Source organism: Episyrphus balteatus, chromosome 2 (assembly GCF_945859705.1).
Source record: "Episyrphus balteatus chromosome 2, idEpiBalt1.1, whole genome shotgun sequence".
Lineage (NCBI taxonomy): Eukaryota > Metazoa > Arthropoda > Insecta > Diptera > Syrphidae > Episyrphus > Episyrphus balteatus.
Genome location: NC_079135.1, coordinates 44,439,934 through 44,455,915, shown reverse-complemented (window position 1 = coordinate 44,455,915; position 15,982 = coordinate 44,439,934). Strand labels below are relative to the sequence as shown.

Here is a 15,982-nt window from a genome sequence, read left to right as displayed (position 1 = left end):
TAAAGGTTTCTTGGAGGTCTGGTTCCTGAGATATTTCCAACCAAACATTTGTTTTCTATTTTTCCTTATACCTACTCCATTTTTTAAAATTTCCTCCGAATCTATCGAGTGAGACATCAAAAGATAGGTCTTTTTAAGTTCTATTCATAACTGAAAACTAAACGTTTCTTGGAGGTCTGGTTGCTGAGATATTTCCAACCAAACATTTTTTTTCTATTTTTCCTTATACTCCAAAGCCGATATCTTTCACCAAATTCTATAAAACAGTTTTGGTTTACAGATATGAGCTCACAGTAAACAGATTTATGCATTCCGGTGAAAAAATTACAAATTTATTTTTTTTAGATTTTTGAGAAAAAATCAAGGTTAACCCCTTGCCAAAAAAATCCATTTTTAAAAATTTCCTCCGAATCCATCGAATGAGACATCAAAAGATAGGTCTTTTTAAGTTCTATTCATAACTGAAAACTGAAAGTTTCTTAGAGGTCTGGTAGGTTACTGAGATATTTCCAACCAAACATTTTTTTCTCTTTCTTTTCCTTATAGGTACACCAGAGCCGATATCTTTTGAAGAAAGTTTCGAAGCCAATTTTGGTTTTCAGATATGAGTTCACAGTGAACAGGCTTATGTATTTCGTTTCAAAAATACAAATTTATTTTTTTCAGATTTTTTGAAAAAATCAAAGTTAACCCCTTGCCAAAAAATCCATTTTTAAAAATTCCCTCCATATCAATCGAGTTAGACATCAAAAGCAAGGTCCTTAAGCTCTATTCATAACAGAAAACTGTTTGGTGGCAGATTGAACCAAAGTGTACAAACAACTTTCGGTTTACAGATAATATGACTTTTATGCCTTTTGTTGAAAATTATACAGATTTATTTTTTTTTTTCGGATTTTCCTAAAACAAATTGCAAAAAAAGAAATTTTGGACAATTTCCTCCATATGTCATTGAAATATCCAAAAAGAGGAAACAAGGTTTTTTCGATTTTTATTTTTTCTAAAAATTCAAAAGTTCTCCCTTAATAATCTCAAAAGAAGTTTAATAAGTAGGTATTCAAGGCTCCAGAATTATTTGTAACAAAACCCTTAAATGAGCTCTATTTTTTTTTTCTCTGAAAGCACTCATATTCCTCTTTTTTTTTAATTACACCCCACGCATTTTCTATAGATGTTCGAAGACCTAAGTGACACGTCTTCTTTAGAAGAACACAATTCTTCCACCCTCATTGGACCAGAAACACTAGCATCAGAAGGAGCAACATCATCTGGTGCTGGCAACGGGGATGGAGAGAACGAAGTCATGCTCTGTGATCACTACCTAGTCATTAATGTAAGTGGAAGCCTCACTTTGATTATAATCATCTTTTTTGCCCCCAAACTAATTGGTTGGCTTTCAGACCTTTCTACTTCTAACTCTGTTATCAACGATGACATGTGCCATTTACCAAGTGCTCCGGCTTTTGCTTAAAATCATCCTCCTGCTATCGGCAGGACTCTTCTACATCGGCTATTCGATGTGTTACTATTCGAAGCGGGGGATTCGCATTTCATTAGAGTAAGTTACTTTTTCTTAAAAAAAAAAACAAGAAGCAAAAATAACTAAACGTATCCTTTTTCATCCTTGAAACGCCCATCATCAAGGAACGAAGAAACATTATTTCGATACATAATTGATCTAATTTTTCTATTGACGTTCGTTATGGCCTTGATATTCCATAGCCATCAAACGGAAGCAACGTACAGGTTGGATTTTATCTGGAAGCTGCAAGCCACTGGTAAGTTATATTGTAGTTAAAAAGGATATTGTTCACCTGGCGATATACTATAGTTGATGCAATATAATAATATTTGAGGCACGTGATTCTGTTTATAGAAGAAAAAGCTTTTATATATGATTTCTCACTCCTCCTTTTGTCTGTTTTTTTTTTTTTTTTTTTTTTTTTTAACAGAGGAAAAGGAGGACATGGAGCACTTACAGGCGTACAATAGAAAACTCCTGGAAAATATCCTTCCGGTGCATGTGGCTGAGCACTTTTTGAGCAGGGATAAAAATATCGACGTAAGTATCTTAACAAAGGGGGCTATAGCACTGACTACGTGGTATAGCGATGCTCCTTGCCTTCTCCAGAGATGATACACTTGCAATCCCATTACGTGCAATGCATTTATTTAAATTGCATGTGTACTCAGAACAAGGTGCATTCGAGTGTTGTGTACTTTAGTTGAATATATCCTTAAGGAGCCATTGTGTGTATTCTCGTTGTGGCACATATACAACACGAAAAGTACTTTGCTTTGCTTTGGTTTATAATAAAATAATTTGCAGTCTGCAGTTGTAGTGGTATTCAAGGATCATTACAATTGAATGAATATAAGGATTTTTTTTGTAAACTCGACTCCTTTAAGTTAAATTATTTCCTTTTTTTTCTTACAGGATCTGTATCATGAACAGTGCGATAGTGTGTGTATCCTGTTTGCTTCAATACCCAACTTTTCCGAGTTCTATGTTGAACTTGAGTCAAATAATGAAGGAGTTGAGTGCTTAAGACTGTTAAATGAAATTATAGCTGATTTTGATGAGTTGCTAAGTGACGAAAGATTTCGGTAAGTTATTCTTGTTAATTTGATAGGGCAGACAGGATGAAAGGAAAAGTTGAAAGTTTTTTTTTTTTTTTTTTTGTTTTATTCGGTTGAAAGCAAAGGTATCAAATTGAAACTAAAAAGGCTTTGACTTTTTAAGAGGATTCCATAAGTGGGAGTTCTTTGGAAATGAAAAGGAAAAACTTTTGACGGAAGTCAACTGCTTTTAATGAGCTTAATTTTCAAGAACACCTGTTTCAATTATGAAAAAAGTAACTTGTTCCCTTGCAATCATGCTCCAAGATTCAAGAGAAATAGTTCAATTATTTGTAAAAGAAAATTGTTTGGTACCTTAAAACAAGAATAAAGGGTTCTTAATTGGATATTTAAAGGGATTTTGAATTTGAATTGAATTTGAATTGAATTTGAATTGAATTTGAATTGAATTTGAATTGAATTTGAATTGAATTTGAATTGAATTTGAATTGAATTTGAATTGAATTTGAATTGAATTTGAATTGAATTTGAATTGAATTTGAATTGAATTTGAATTGAATTTGAATTGAATTTGAATTGAATTTGAATTGAATTTGAATTGAATTTGAATTGAATTTGAATTGAATTTGAATTGAATTTGAATTGAATTTGAATTGAATTTGAATTGAATTTGAATTGAATTTGAATTGAATTTGAATTGAATTTGAATTGAATTTGAATTGAATTTGAATTGAATTTGAATTGAATTTTAATTGAATTTGAATTGAATTTGAATTGACTTTTAAAATGGAAGGAAATCCCACAGAAACTGTCACTATTTCTTTTCTTTCAGATACATTGAGAAAATAAAATCCACAGGAGCCACATACATGGCCGCTTCCGGCCTAACCGCCAACACGTGCGACATGGAGAACTTTGTACATGTCACTGCCATGGCAGATTACTCCCTGCTGCTCTTTGATAAGATCGACGATTTAAATAAACATTCGTTTAATAATTTCCGGATGCGGATAGGTAAGTTTGAACAATCAAACCGCCACCAATACACCCACATTATTTCAATTCAATAACTTTCAACACTCAGCAGTCAACACACACTTAAAACCAAAACCTTTAACCACTACTTAAAGATTATAATCAGTTTAATTAATACATTTTGCATAATAATCATTTTTGTCATCAAATGGTTTTTAGGTATCAATATTGGTCCAGTGGTTGCAGGGGTAATAGGCGCCAGGAAGCCACAGTACGATATTTGGGGTAATGCTGTTAATGTCGCCTCCCGCATGGATTCAACTGGTCTAATTGATCACATTCAGGTAATTCGATTAAACTGTGTGTATGCATACATGCCCAGATGGATAAGTTAATTTATATCTATTGTTTTAGTTGGTTGAATGAGTTTTGGGCAAATCAGTGAATGGATGTGGTTTAAAGGAAATTGAATCAGTTGTTTAGTTATAGGGATAAATACAGAGTGGGAGGGCAGTCCGATAGTTTCTAGCTAAAAGATGGTATTTATTTACACAAAAGCATCCATTTGATAGAGGTTGAGGGGTTGTGTTTAAAATATATATTTCCCAGAGTGTCCAAAATTGAAAGAAAACAAAAGGTTTTAATGAATATCTTTACTCATTGGTAAGGGATCTATAAGCTTGATAACGGAACACGAGTGGGATATCATCTTGATTGGTAAGGGATTGTGGTCGTCAGGGTCAGATAAACAGATTCAAGTTTTGTCTTTTTAATTAATACTGTCATGTGGGTGTATCTCCCACTTTGGGTAAAGTTGTCAAATTGTCAAGATTGAATTGAAATTTAAATTTAAATAATGGGATGTATGGTTGAAGAGTTATTTGCAGTCGAAATATTTTCTTTTTTCGACTGAAAATATCTTTGAATCTAGGTTTTTGTTTAAAGATAAAAGTTTTTAGTGATCCGTTTAGATAATGAAATTAAAAAAAAAATATCGTTCAAGGGTTATACCTCTTGTTTAAAAAATTGCATTTTAAAAAATGTTCTGCAAATTCAACGTTAAAGCGTAGGTTTCTTTCAGTTTATTAATAGGTAGATCATGGAATCCGAAATTTCTTTCCACTTTTGGTTGCAAAGTAATTGGCAATCCAAATATTTTTAAGCCTTTATTCGGAAGAAGACATCTTCGATCCAAGCTTCGCAACAGGGCTACACAAAAATTGACTAAGGCAACTTATTTTTTGTTGGTTATCACTTATCACCCATTGCAAGTGCTAGGAATATAAAATCCCATCTTTATTAGTCCAAAACATGCCTTCAAGGTTCAAGCAGGGTTGTAAAAATGTAAAAATATCAATTAAAAAAAATGCATTTGAAATAAAAAAAAATTATTGCAAATAAAAAAAACTTGCATTAAAAAAAAAATTATAGACAATGAAAAAATTAGCATTGAAAAAATGCTTTAATTACAACTGAAAAATATTTCCATAAAAAAATATTTATTACAACTACAAATTTTGTACCTATTAAAAAAGTATTTCAAAAAATAAATTTTAAGAAATTCGACTATTATATTAAAAAATATACACGGTTAAAAATTGGTGAAGATTCTAAGAAAATTTGGGTGACATGGGAGGGAACACCAACATTTTATTTAAATTTAATACTTTAATTGCATACATTTTTTAATTCAAAACAAAATTTACTGAAATTTAAATATTTTTGTATTTAAAATCTAGGACTTATTCCTCAATTTAAAGTTTCAGTTTATTATAATGATACTAGCTGACCTGGCGGACAGCCTCTTACGCCTCTTCTGCTATTAAATTCCAATTTTAGAGTGTGTCAATCTTTTCTAACAAAAAAAAATCGGGTCACAACATCAAATACAGAGGCCGAATTAAGGCATACGATTTCGTTCACACGTTAACGTATTGACGCTATATGTCTCTATCTTTTTGTACTGATAAATAAGAGACAACAATATTCAAAACGTTAACGTATGATCGTAATCGTATGCGGTAATTCGACCCCAGGTCTTTATAAATAAAAGAATGTGTTTTTTTTTAGTTCTTTTGATCGCATCATCAAAATTGATGTTTGTAGGCTTAAAATTTCTGTATTTAGAATATAAAATATTACTAGTTCAGGCTATTCATATAAGTTGGAAACTAACTCTTTTGAACCCCTTGAAAACAATATAAATCCAACACTTGAAAAAATCGTAAAAAAAAAATTGGAGTGGACCACGCTAACCATTTATGGTATGAAAATAGATGTTGGCCGATTCTTATATTTACCCGATATACCCACAAAATTTCATAAAAATCGTTCTCAAAATACATTAAAAAAATTTTTGGTTGGACCACCCTAACTATTTAGTGGTATTAAAATAGATGTTGGCCGATTTTTAGACTTGCCCGATATGTGTACAAAATTTCATAAAAATCAGTCCAGCCGCTTCGGAGGAGTTTGGTAACAAACACTGCGACATGAGATTTTTATATGTATACTAGCTGACCCGGCGGACTTCGTTCCGCCATTTCTTGTATTTATTTCCAATTTTCGACTTTGTAATGAACAAAAAAAAAGAGATTAAAACTTTAAAAGTTCGTAAAATGAGTCTAAAAATATTCACTTTTAAACTTTTAGCAAAAAGTAGCCTAAGTAAAATGCTCACTACATGCACTACAATGCTGCACCACACAAAATTTCACAATGCAAAGTTATTAACTCTTTCAAACGTTTTTTCCATAAATATTTCAATACGGCTTGTTACGGCACTTTAAAAAATCAGCGTTTTGCAAATACACCCTATTATCAATATCGCACTTTAACGGCTCTTTATAAATTTGAATAATGTGTATGCTATTTAGCCTGCCCTTTCTTACGCCCATTTTTACTCTACTTTAGAAAATATTTTGATCTCTCATTTTGGTACCTACATATAGTTAAATTTTTTCGTAAAGCATGTGCGAGTCAGCGGAAATATGCTACCCCATAATGTGCAAGAGCGTGGTTCGCTCAACTGGTTCTCTCGGCAAGCTATTCCTACGCTATGAAAAGCATGGCGTTATGTGAATTTCTCAAAATTGATTGTAAGCAACATGGATGCAATGGAGAGAATCAATTTAATTGTCTCTTAATAAAAACAAAAAAAACATATACTTTATTTTCTCATGCTATAAATCAATTTTTTCGATGACAACCTATAATAAATTTTAGATCATGTGAAAGCCTATTATTTCACCTTTCACATGACGTTTTAATGATATTTCTACGATGCCTACAAAAAAAGTAAGAATTTTTTTGTTTTTGGAACAAAAAAACTTGTTTTTCCCGTTATTCGGTCAAAAATCATTTTAAAAATTCAATTATTTGCACATGCATGCGCATAACTAAAACCCATATGTCCTATTAATTTAAAATTTTTCGCAGTTTTTTAAAAATTCCTTGTTTTTTTTCGAAAATTCATATTTAAAAGTACAGGGTCTATGAAAAAAATCCGTATGAGACGCCTATTTTTTTTTTAGTATCTTTCTAATGGTGTAATTCGAATTTCTGTACAAAATTTTGCCTATCTGTAATTAATCTTTTGTCGAAGGTATATCACATGTTTTGACTGCAAAAAACCCTTAACAACTTAATTTTGAAATTTTTTAGAATTTTTTCATTACCTTTTCCAAACTAACAATAAATGTATCTATCAATTTAAAAAACTCAGATCTCTAAAACTTACCGTTTAGAAAATAGCCTCTTTTTTCAATGTACCCCTATTTACCCTAAAAAATCATCAATTTTTTTTGTAATAAACTTTCTACTCTTATTCCTCTTTTATTAAAAAAAAATTAAAGAAAATCAGACAACCGGTTTGGCCGGTTAGCGAACGTACACAAAACCAAACTTTAATTTACTATATATAAGAATATCACATCAGCCACCCATACAGTAGGCCCCAGTGTGCACCAGTGTATGAAGTTAGCAAAATAGTGAACTGACCAATATCATTAACATTACCATCATTAATGGCATCACGAAGTTGAAAGTAGGTACTCCTCAGAATTGAACTTCTTTTGAGCAAAAAAAATAGAATTTAATCGTTCTTTTTTTGCATACATACCTAAATACATATCCACAGCATGACACAACAAAATCTGATTAAATTCATATTTGCGAACTATTAACATGTATACGCAAATGTTGTCAAAATCAGGCCTTAAACGATAATAATTATTTTGAAAGCCTGTCTAATAAATTTGTTTACAAATTAAGCTTAGTTTTTTTTTTTTTAAGTGAGAGTGTTTTTTTACTCGTACAAATTGACAGCTATGTAAAGATGTGAGAAAAGGTATTATTTTTTTTGTATACAAACCATCTACACATTAATACCTTTCAAACAAAAAAAAATTACCAAAATCGGACCAGCCAAACGCGAGTTTATCGGCCACACACACTAAATGAACTCATTTTTATATATAAGATTAGATTTTTCTTTTTCTTTTTAAATATTTTAAGTATTTTAAGTATTCTTACTTCTTAAAAAATAAAACAAAAAATTTCTTAAAGTGATTACTCATCATAAAAATAATGGTGATATTATTATCTCCTTTATTTTTTTTTTTTTTTTTCACAAACTATGTGAAGTGAAATCTTATTGCCGATCAAATTTCAGTCATTCATACCTACATTTTACTTCGAAGTTCGAAAAAACACAAATCGCCTTCAAAACAGTGCAAATTCAGATTTTTTATTATAACGAGTATTTTATTTCAATTCTTTACCAGATAAAGTTATAATTTAGGTGCAAAGGACTTAGTTTTAATTTCAAATTTTCTTATATTTCAACACTTTTGATTACATTTTAATAATTTGTATTTGAAATTAATAAACAAATTATTAAAAAAAACTGTGTAATAAAATCGCAATATTAAAAACTAATGTTTTTTGGAAAAAGTCCTTATTCCAAAGGTTGCATTTAAGAATACGACAGAATTTTTAACCGTGTAGGCAGTGGCGTATCCAGAAAAAAATTTGGGGGGGGCTGAAAAATTTTACAAAAATTTTTGATAAGGTAAATGTACTACAAATTTGTATCTTTTTTTATTCATCTTTGATCGAGAGAAAAGCGCTGTGCTGCGGTACTAAAAGTCGTATAGTAGCATTTTACTGCTCCCGACAACTTCGTACTACTGTTTCCTTTCACATTCAAAGTAGCTATTTTTCCTAGTTCTTGTATCCCAAACATTTAACACAAACAGCAATTTAACACAAACAGCAAGGTGTTTTCTTTAAAAAAAAAACACTTTTTTGTTCGAACTTTTTCAGGTGCTGAATTCGAAACTGTTTACAGATTTATTCCTATCACGTCTAGTTTTTGAGCTATACTCATCACTTTTTTCGGTATAAATGCCCATATTTCCGGAATTCGACCGAAAGTGAACTTTTCAATTTCACGTGAAATTGATCTTCGATCGATTTCGAAAACTTCCAAAATGCTTCGAACTGTCAAAACTGAAGGATCATCCATTTTTATTTTGTTTCTAAAGTTAAATTACTGCTACTTTGAACATGGATGCAATTTTATTGGCAACTTTATTAAGCAGAATTTAAAAGAAAAAATAAGAAGTCACATTTTGCGAGACATATGAAATATGTAAGTGAAAAAAAATATAAGTTTTGATAATATTTTGTCCAAAAATTGGAGATTCATTGAAAAAGATACCAAGTTCACGAGCAGAAACAAAGCGAATCAAATTCGATCAGAAAATCGAAATGAGCGAAAAAATGTAGAACACCTAATTTCACTATCGGCAACGCAAGTGAATGCTCAAAAAGTGAAATCCAGAACGAAAAAGTCTAAAAAACTAGTTTTCAATGAAATATTCTTTTGATGTTTAATCCGAAATATATATTTTTTAATAATATATTCCATTTTTAATACAAATCAGAAGCACAAACTGGAATTTGCTTAAATAAACCATTAGTTATGATGACCACTAAGATATTGAGATATAAAAAATTTGTATTTCCAATATCTTTGAGAAAAATATTATTTTTGAAAAAAAATAATATACTCAAGACAATAAAATACGACGTGATTGCATAAGAAGCTTTGCTAAATTTAACGGTGACGTTATTCGACGTCAAAACAACAAACGCATTATTTGAAGAATTCTGAATTGGACTAAAATCCTGAAAATCCTAAACCTCAACGTGAACTAAGGCACTTACTCAAGCAAACACAAACAACCATTTTATAATTTGGAGGGGGCTCGATCATTTCAGCTGCTTTTAATTCTCTACGATTTACGAAGAAGTTTCAGTTAATCATGTAGATTATGATGAAATCAGCTAAATAGTAACATGATTTTGGAGGCTTGGGGGGGGCTTGAGCCCCCTGAGCCCCCCCCTCAATACGCCACTGCGTGTAGGTATACCTACCTGATGGATTTTTACAACCCTGCAGAAAACTTCAGTCTATTCAGATTTCAAATTACAAAACAGACACATTTAGTCTTATTTCACTTTGATAAATAATGAAATCCGACTTCACTTGGGTTATACAAGTTATTAGGTTGAGTACCTTTGAATGGTTACTTTGTGATTTCGTGGGTTTGTAATTAGAACTGACAAGGCAAATTTAATATCATTTCTTTTGTGTAAGAAGACCTTTTTATTCCCACTTCTGACTCTATCAAAGCAAAATTCCTAGAAGATGCTCATTCGATTCGTCCTGTCATGGTTTTTACTTCGCAGATCGTAGGTACCTAATACTTTTTGATTAAGACCACAAATAGTAGGTTTCCTTTTTAACTTTGTTTACAAGATTTCTAAAAGATTAGAGGAGCCCCATTACTTTCCACACAAATTAACAAATTTGTTCTATTTTTATATCCGTTGAAACTTTTTCTATTTGAAAAATTGCAAAATTGTAACCAAACTATTTTATTATTATTTTCTTTTATCAAACTAGGTTACCCAAGAAACATTCAACATTCTGGAACATCGAGGCTATCTCTTAACCTGTCGTGGCAATGTCAACGTCAAAGGAAAAGGAACAATGGTTACATATTTTCTCAAGGGCAAGCAACCTCCAACGCTTGCAAGTCCTCAACCAACTATCGAACCAAATGCAAACATTTTACCAAACCAAAACAGCGGTAACTCGGAGGACGTATCAGCCGATGAAGTTGACATGAATTCCAACATGAGTAATCTCACATCACAGAGACGCAAATCATTGTGCCGTCAGCATAATATCTCATCGTCCTTCGGAACAACCACATACAGTGCCGGAATCACCCCAAGTCAATCGAACAGTTCAAGTATGACAGCCTTCGGCAGTCAACATGTGTCCATTGTGAAGACAATTCCTTGTACGGGTGGGGGTGGTGGTGGTGGTAATGTAACTGGTATTAGTAGTTGTGGGACATGTGTGGCTGGTAGTGGTGGTGGTGGTGATTGTACACCCGACTCCTTGACCAATAAACAAACATTTGTCCCCAAGACCAAAATCACCGAACTGAAATACGACCTTATGATGAGCGAGAAGGCAGCTCTCAAGGATTCCATTGAGAATCTCCAGATTCTCCTTAAAAACAACATAAGCCTTTCGGATTTGAGCAATAAACAACAGATAAGCCTCCGGCAAGCTGAATCCACTAAGAATCTTGTCAAAAAGGAAACAGTTTTGAATTTCAAGTCAGAACGAGTAATTCAATTTACAAGTTACACAACCAAATCGATAACATCATCAACAGTGACAACAACAACAATGGAACGTCGTCATCGTAACAGCAGCAGCAGCAAAAGTTTCGAAAACGAGGACATCCACGATGTGAACAAAGACAAGGACGACGACGACTCGCATGACCATCATGAATGGACGAAACTATTGAAATTAGATACACAAAGGAGTCCCATCAAAAATTCACAGTCGATGTGCCCGATAGGATTGTCGACGCAGGCATATGTCATACCCAATAGTCGTAGTTTGACATTGATAAACAGCAAAGGAAGTGCTAATTATGTTCTTCTTGATGTAACGAACACAATGGAGTAGGATAGAATTGGATGGGTAGAGAATGAATGGGATAGTGGATGCTCGATGGAGTGGTAAATGGGGGTAAATGTTTTATGTTATATTTTTGTTTGATTTATTTGATAGATCTATCAGAATATTGTATGTATGCGGGCATATTGGTTTCAAGGACTTTTATATCCTTTTTTGCTGACAAAATATAGTTTGTTTTATTAAATTGATCTTGACATAATAAACCTTTAGATAAGTATTGGTCCTGAGGGTGAACTTTATAAATGTTCCACCTCACAAAATTTCTTACTAAACTTATTATAGGTAACTTGAAGTTAGTTTTTACATTTTAAAAAATCTTTTTTAAACTTGCATTACCGATTTTTAAGAGTAAAGTTGTACCTACCTCCATCTTGACTAGTTATTTTCTTTTCTAACAATAAAAATCTGAAAAGTTGTTGTAAGTTTTGAATTTATTTTCTTAATATGACCTTTTTTTTTAGTAAAAAAGTAAACTAAACCAAAATACTTTCAATTCATCGAAATTGGTTGCACATCAGCAATTTTTAATTCCAAGAACTGTTCAAATATTTTTTATTATATGGAATAGAAAATCACACTTTGTCTTGAAACACTGGATGGAGCTCATATGTATGTATATTAAAAAAGTTTTTAAATGACATTTTCTGCCAAAATAAATGAAGGACAATGTCAGTTTATGTTTTCTTTCCTAAAATTGCATTGTCTTCTCTGTAGATTTCTCAAGAGTGTCTAAAAAAATGACACAATATTTTATTTGTTTTTGCTTAAAAAATTGCTTAAAAAAATCAATGCAAAATGTGTGCATTAAATATTTTTTCCGTAATATCCGTTGAATTTCGTACAATTTTTTTCCTTTCATTAGCTATTTTAAATATATTTAATATTAGTAAGAAATTCGGCGAGCATTAGGAAAAAATAAATAAAGCATACATTTTGCATTGATAATTTTTAATGCTTAATTTTGATATTTGAAGCACAATTTTTTAGAGAACTTTTTTTATCACTTGCGACTTTTTATTTTTCGTCAAGTTTTTTATTTGGAAATTAAGCCATTTTTACAGTAAAATTGTCAAATCATTTTCACTTTTGCATCAAATTACATCGAATCTAATTTAATAATAAACTCTTGTTCCATTGACCAACATCCGAAATCTATGTTAAGGCCTTAAGTTGTGTTATTTTTTTTATTTCTTAATTCAAAAAGTTACCTTTTTTTATGAAAATCGACTGAAAATTGGTTGATATCAAATTTTTTTAGATAAAGGCCATTTGCTGAATCGAAACTTAAATAACACGGTGTTACAAAAATGAGGTTTTAAAATATACGTGGGCGGAGACCTATCACGTTTAGTAGAGCTAGTCGCACTGATTACGAAACGGTATTTAAAAAGTCCCTAACAACCCCAAAATCTGGAGTTCGAGGCAAAAAACGGTTTGTTTGACCTTCACGCATTAGCTAGCTTCGTCAAATTTTTTTTTTCTGATAGGAGATAAATATACCTTTTCAACAATGTATAAAACATGTTAATTTATAAGCTGTTAAAGTTCAAAAATTCCATTTTTTTCGTTTTTTTTTTTTATAATTTATGTTGAACATAAACTCTTATTTCCTACTTTTTCCTCTGCGTAAAATGTCACATAAGGATTTATGTAGAACTTAAATGCTTAGGTTTCAATTCAGCAAACGGGTCTAAGAATTGCAAATAAAGGTAGTACTGAAATACTTAAATTTTTGGCAAAAACCAGTTGCAACGAGTTATTTGACGTTTTTTCTTTATTCAAAATTTGTGTTTAAAAATTAAATTATTCGAAATCTAGCTCGGAAATTTCAAAAACAGTTATTAAATGGGTACTAACTCAAGCTCAATAACATGTTGATTTTTGGTATTGGGGTTGTTTATAAATTGTGAAAAGTCCTGGGGGTCTATTAAGTAATACGAAACGAGCGGCAAGTCAACGATAGTGAAGTAAACGATAGTCACGACAAAGAGCGACTATGTAAAACGAGAAAGTCGTTTGGCCAAACTAAACTGAAAAAAATATTTTTTTTAGGCTCACATAAATTCTAACAGCAAACGAAATAATATTATGACAGATAAACGAGAACAAAAGTTAAACGATAGGTAAATGGCAGTCGTAAAGATTTACGAGTATCGTTGAAGTAAAACGATTATCGTAATACGTAGTCGCATTTCAACGAAAACGAAGTAGTTTCAACGATTATCGTTTTACAAAATAGGGCCCCTGGAGTGCCCTCCGTCCGCTAGGTCCGTTAAATGTGACATTGTTTTTTATTTTTTAAGGTTTACTAACCCATGGGAATATTGACTAAAATCTTGCTTGAAATTATTTAGTTTGAAATTGGCCAAAAATCAATTGAAATTGAATAAGGGATTATCCTTTTTTTTTAGAGAGCCTTTCCGCATGAAGATATATCTGTAGTTACAGTTTTAAATATTACTTCCAATTTTGAGCGCAGAATGTTCCCCAAAATAATATTTTTCTTCGGTTACCTATATAAAAATTTACTTACAAAGGGTGGTTCAAAGTATTAAAATTTAAAAAATAGTAATGCGAAAGATCAAAATAAGGGCATTGTATTCATGCTGCTCCATCCAACTTCAAATTAAAAAACAATTATATTAATTACCTAATTCAGTTACTGTGACATTATCAATTTAGATAAACTACATTCTCTTATCCATCTTTCTATCCCAATCCCAACGAAAAAGATGTTAAGTGTTCAATTTATTTTTAAATCAAAAGTTAACATACGCACATGAGTAGAGTATGACATTTAATTATGAACATTTTATTTTATATTTTTAATTTAAAATGTTTTTGAAAATTAGGTTTTAAATAAAATATCTTTTAAAAAAATTTGTGTAAAAATAGTAATCATTTAAAAAATTTTGTTTAATACTTCGGGTGATTGGAGTTTTGTATTGATATTCTACAGCAACTGAAAAGTAAGAAAAGTCCAAAAAAGAAGTGTCACAAAAGATTTATTAAATCAAATAGTAACTATTCAATATTTAATTAAATATTTAGTAAACAAAATATCATTTAAAATCTTGCATTTTTAGCTTATTTTAGTGACATGTATTTTAGTAAAGAATGTAATATTTACTTTATTAAATTTTACTTACCTACTTATTTAAATTTTATGAATTTTGTTTGTTTTTCAAATTAAATTTTTATTTTTAATGCAACAAAATAAAAAGTAAAAAAAAGAAGTCACCTAAGATACTAGCTTATATATTAATACGCTATAACTTATTTTCATCCGTCTTCATGTAAAATTTATTCATAAAAATAAATTAATTTTCATCCGTCTTCGTGTACAAATAAAATTTCAAAAAATGCACAATAGCTATTATATCTGTTATTTATCTGTGATTGCTGCGATCAATTCAATTTCACATGTTTTTTTTTAAAAACAAATTTTCGAAAAAAAAACAAAAAGAAAACTATTTAAAAATACTATTTATTTCATTCAGTGTGTGAAAAAAAAGTCAAGCTTATGATCTATGTATGTTAATGTAGAGCAAAAAAAAAATGTAAGATAATGAAACAAAGTTATTAAAAATAAAAGTATTATAGCTAAAATGTAGAGACATTTTTTGAGAATGGAACCAAAAAATATATACAAAACCATTTATTTTATAACAAAATGGTTTTAAATTTGTCATACATTATACCAAAGAAACATATAAAAATAAAATAAACATATTAAAAAATTCTATACAAATAATGTTAAAATATTGTAGTTAAAAACAAAAATAAAAGAATTAAAAATTGTTAAAAAATAATAATAAAATAAAATTTAAAATTTTAATAAATATGAAAACGAATTACTGCAAAAATGTAGAATTTAAACTAAAAAACAAAAACTGTTTAATAATTGTAAATGCTAAGCTATTTATTGTAAATTTGTATGAAGAGATTAAAATAAAAATTATATTAACAAAACAAAAATGTATAGAAATAGTTTGTTTTTTTTTTTTCTTTATAGCGATGAAAAGTGAAAGCAAAGATTTTTGTTTATATGTAAGTAAAAAGGAGTGAATTCCCATTGATTATATTTTATTCCAAAAATAACGGTACCTGTCATATATAACAATTTTTGATAAACTTAAATTTTCCAGAAACGGTTCCTACGATTTTGATAAAAAAATCCAAGCTATTTTTGGAAAAGTTCTATTTTTTAATGAAAAAAAGTTTTTTTTTTTTTCAAATCTTTAATAAAAAAAAGGTAGACCTTTCATAGAGCCCTAATTTTTATTTAATAGCACTCATATAGTTTTGATATAAGTAAATCCAAAATAAAATTTTGAAAAAAAAATTTTGTTT

At 30.2% G+C, this 15,982-nt stretch overlaps 1 protein-coding gene across 1 annotated transcript in view; it reads left to right on the top strand.

Moving 5' to 3' along the window:
- LOC129910948 (adenylate cyclase type 6) overlaps positions 1-12,169 on the top strand; it is an 88,926-nt gene extending 76,757 nt beyond the window's left edge. The window contains exons 21-28 of the mRNA XM_055988554.1: positions 1,172-1,333; positions 1,401-1,558; positions 1,645-1,778; positions 1,953-2,062; positions 2,438-2,607; positions 3,413-3,594; positions 3,775-3,899; positions 10,529-12,169. Coding sequence (XP_055844529.1) covers positions 1,172-1,333; positions 1,401-1,558; positions 1,645-1,778; positions 1,953-2,062; positions 2,438-2,607; positions 3,413-3,594; positions 3,775-3,899; positions 10,529-11,617 — 2,130 coding nt within the window. The 3' untranslated portion in view covers positions 11,618-12,169. The remainder of the gene's footprint in view (positions 1-1,171; positions 1,334-1,400; positions 1,559-1,644; positions 1,779-1,952; positions 2,063-2,437; positions 2,608-3,412; positions 3,595-3,774; positions 3,900-10,528) is intronic.
- Positions 12,170-15,982: the final 3,813 nt, after the last annotated feature.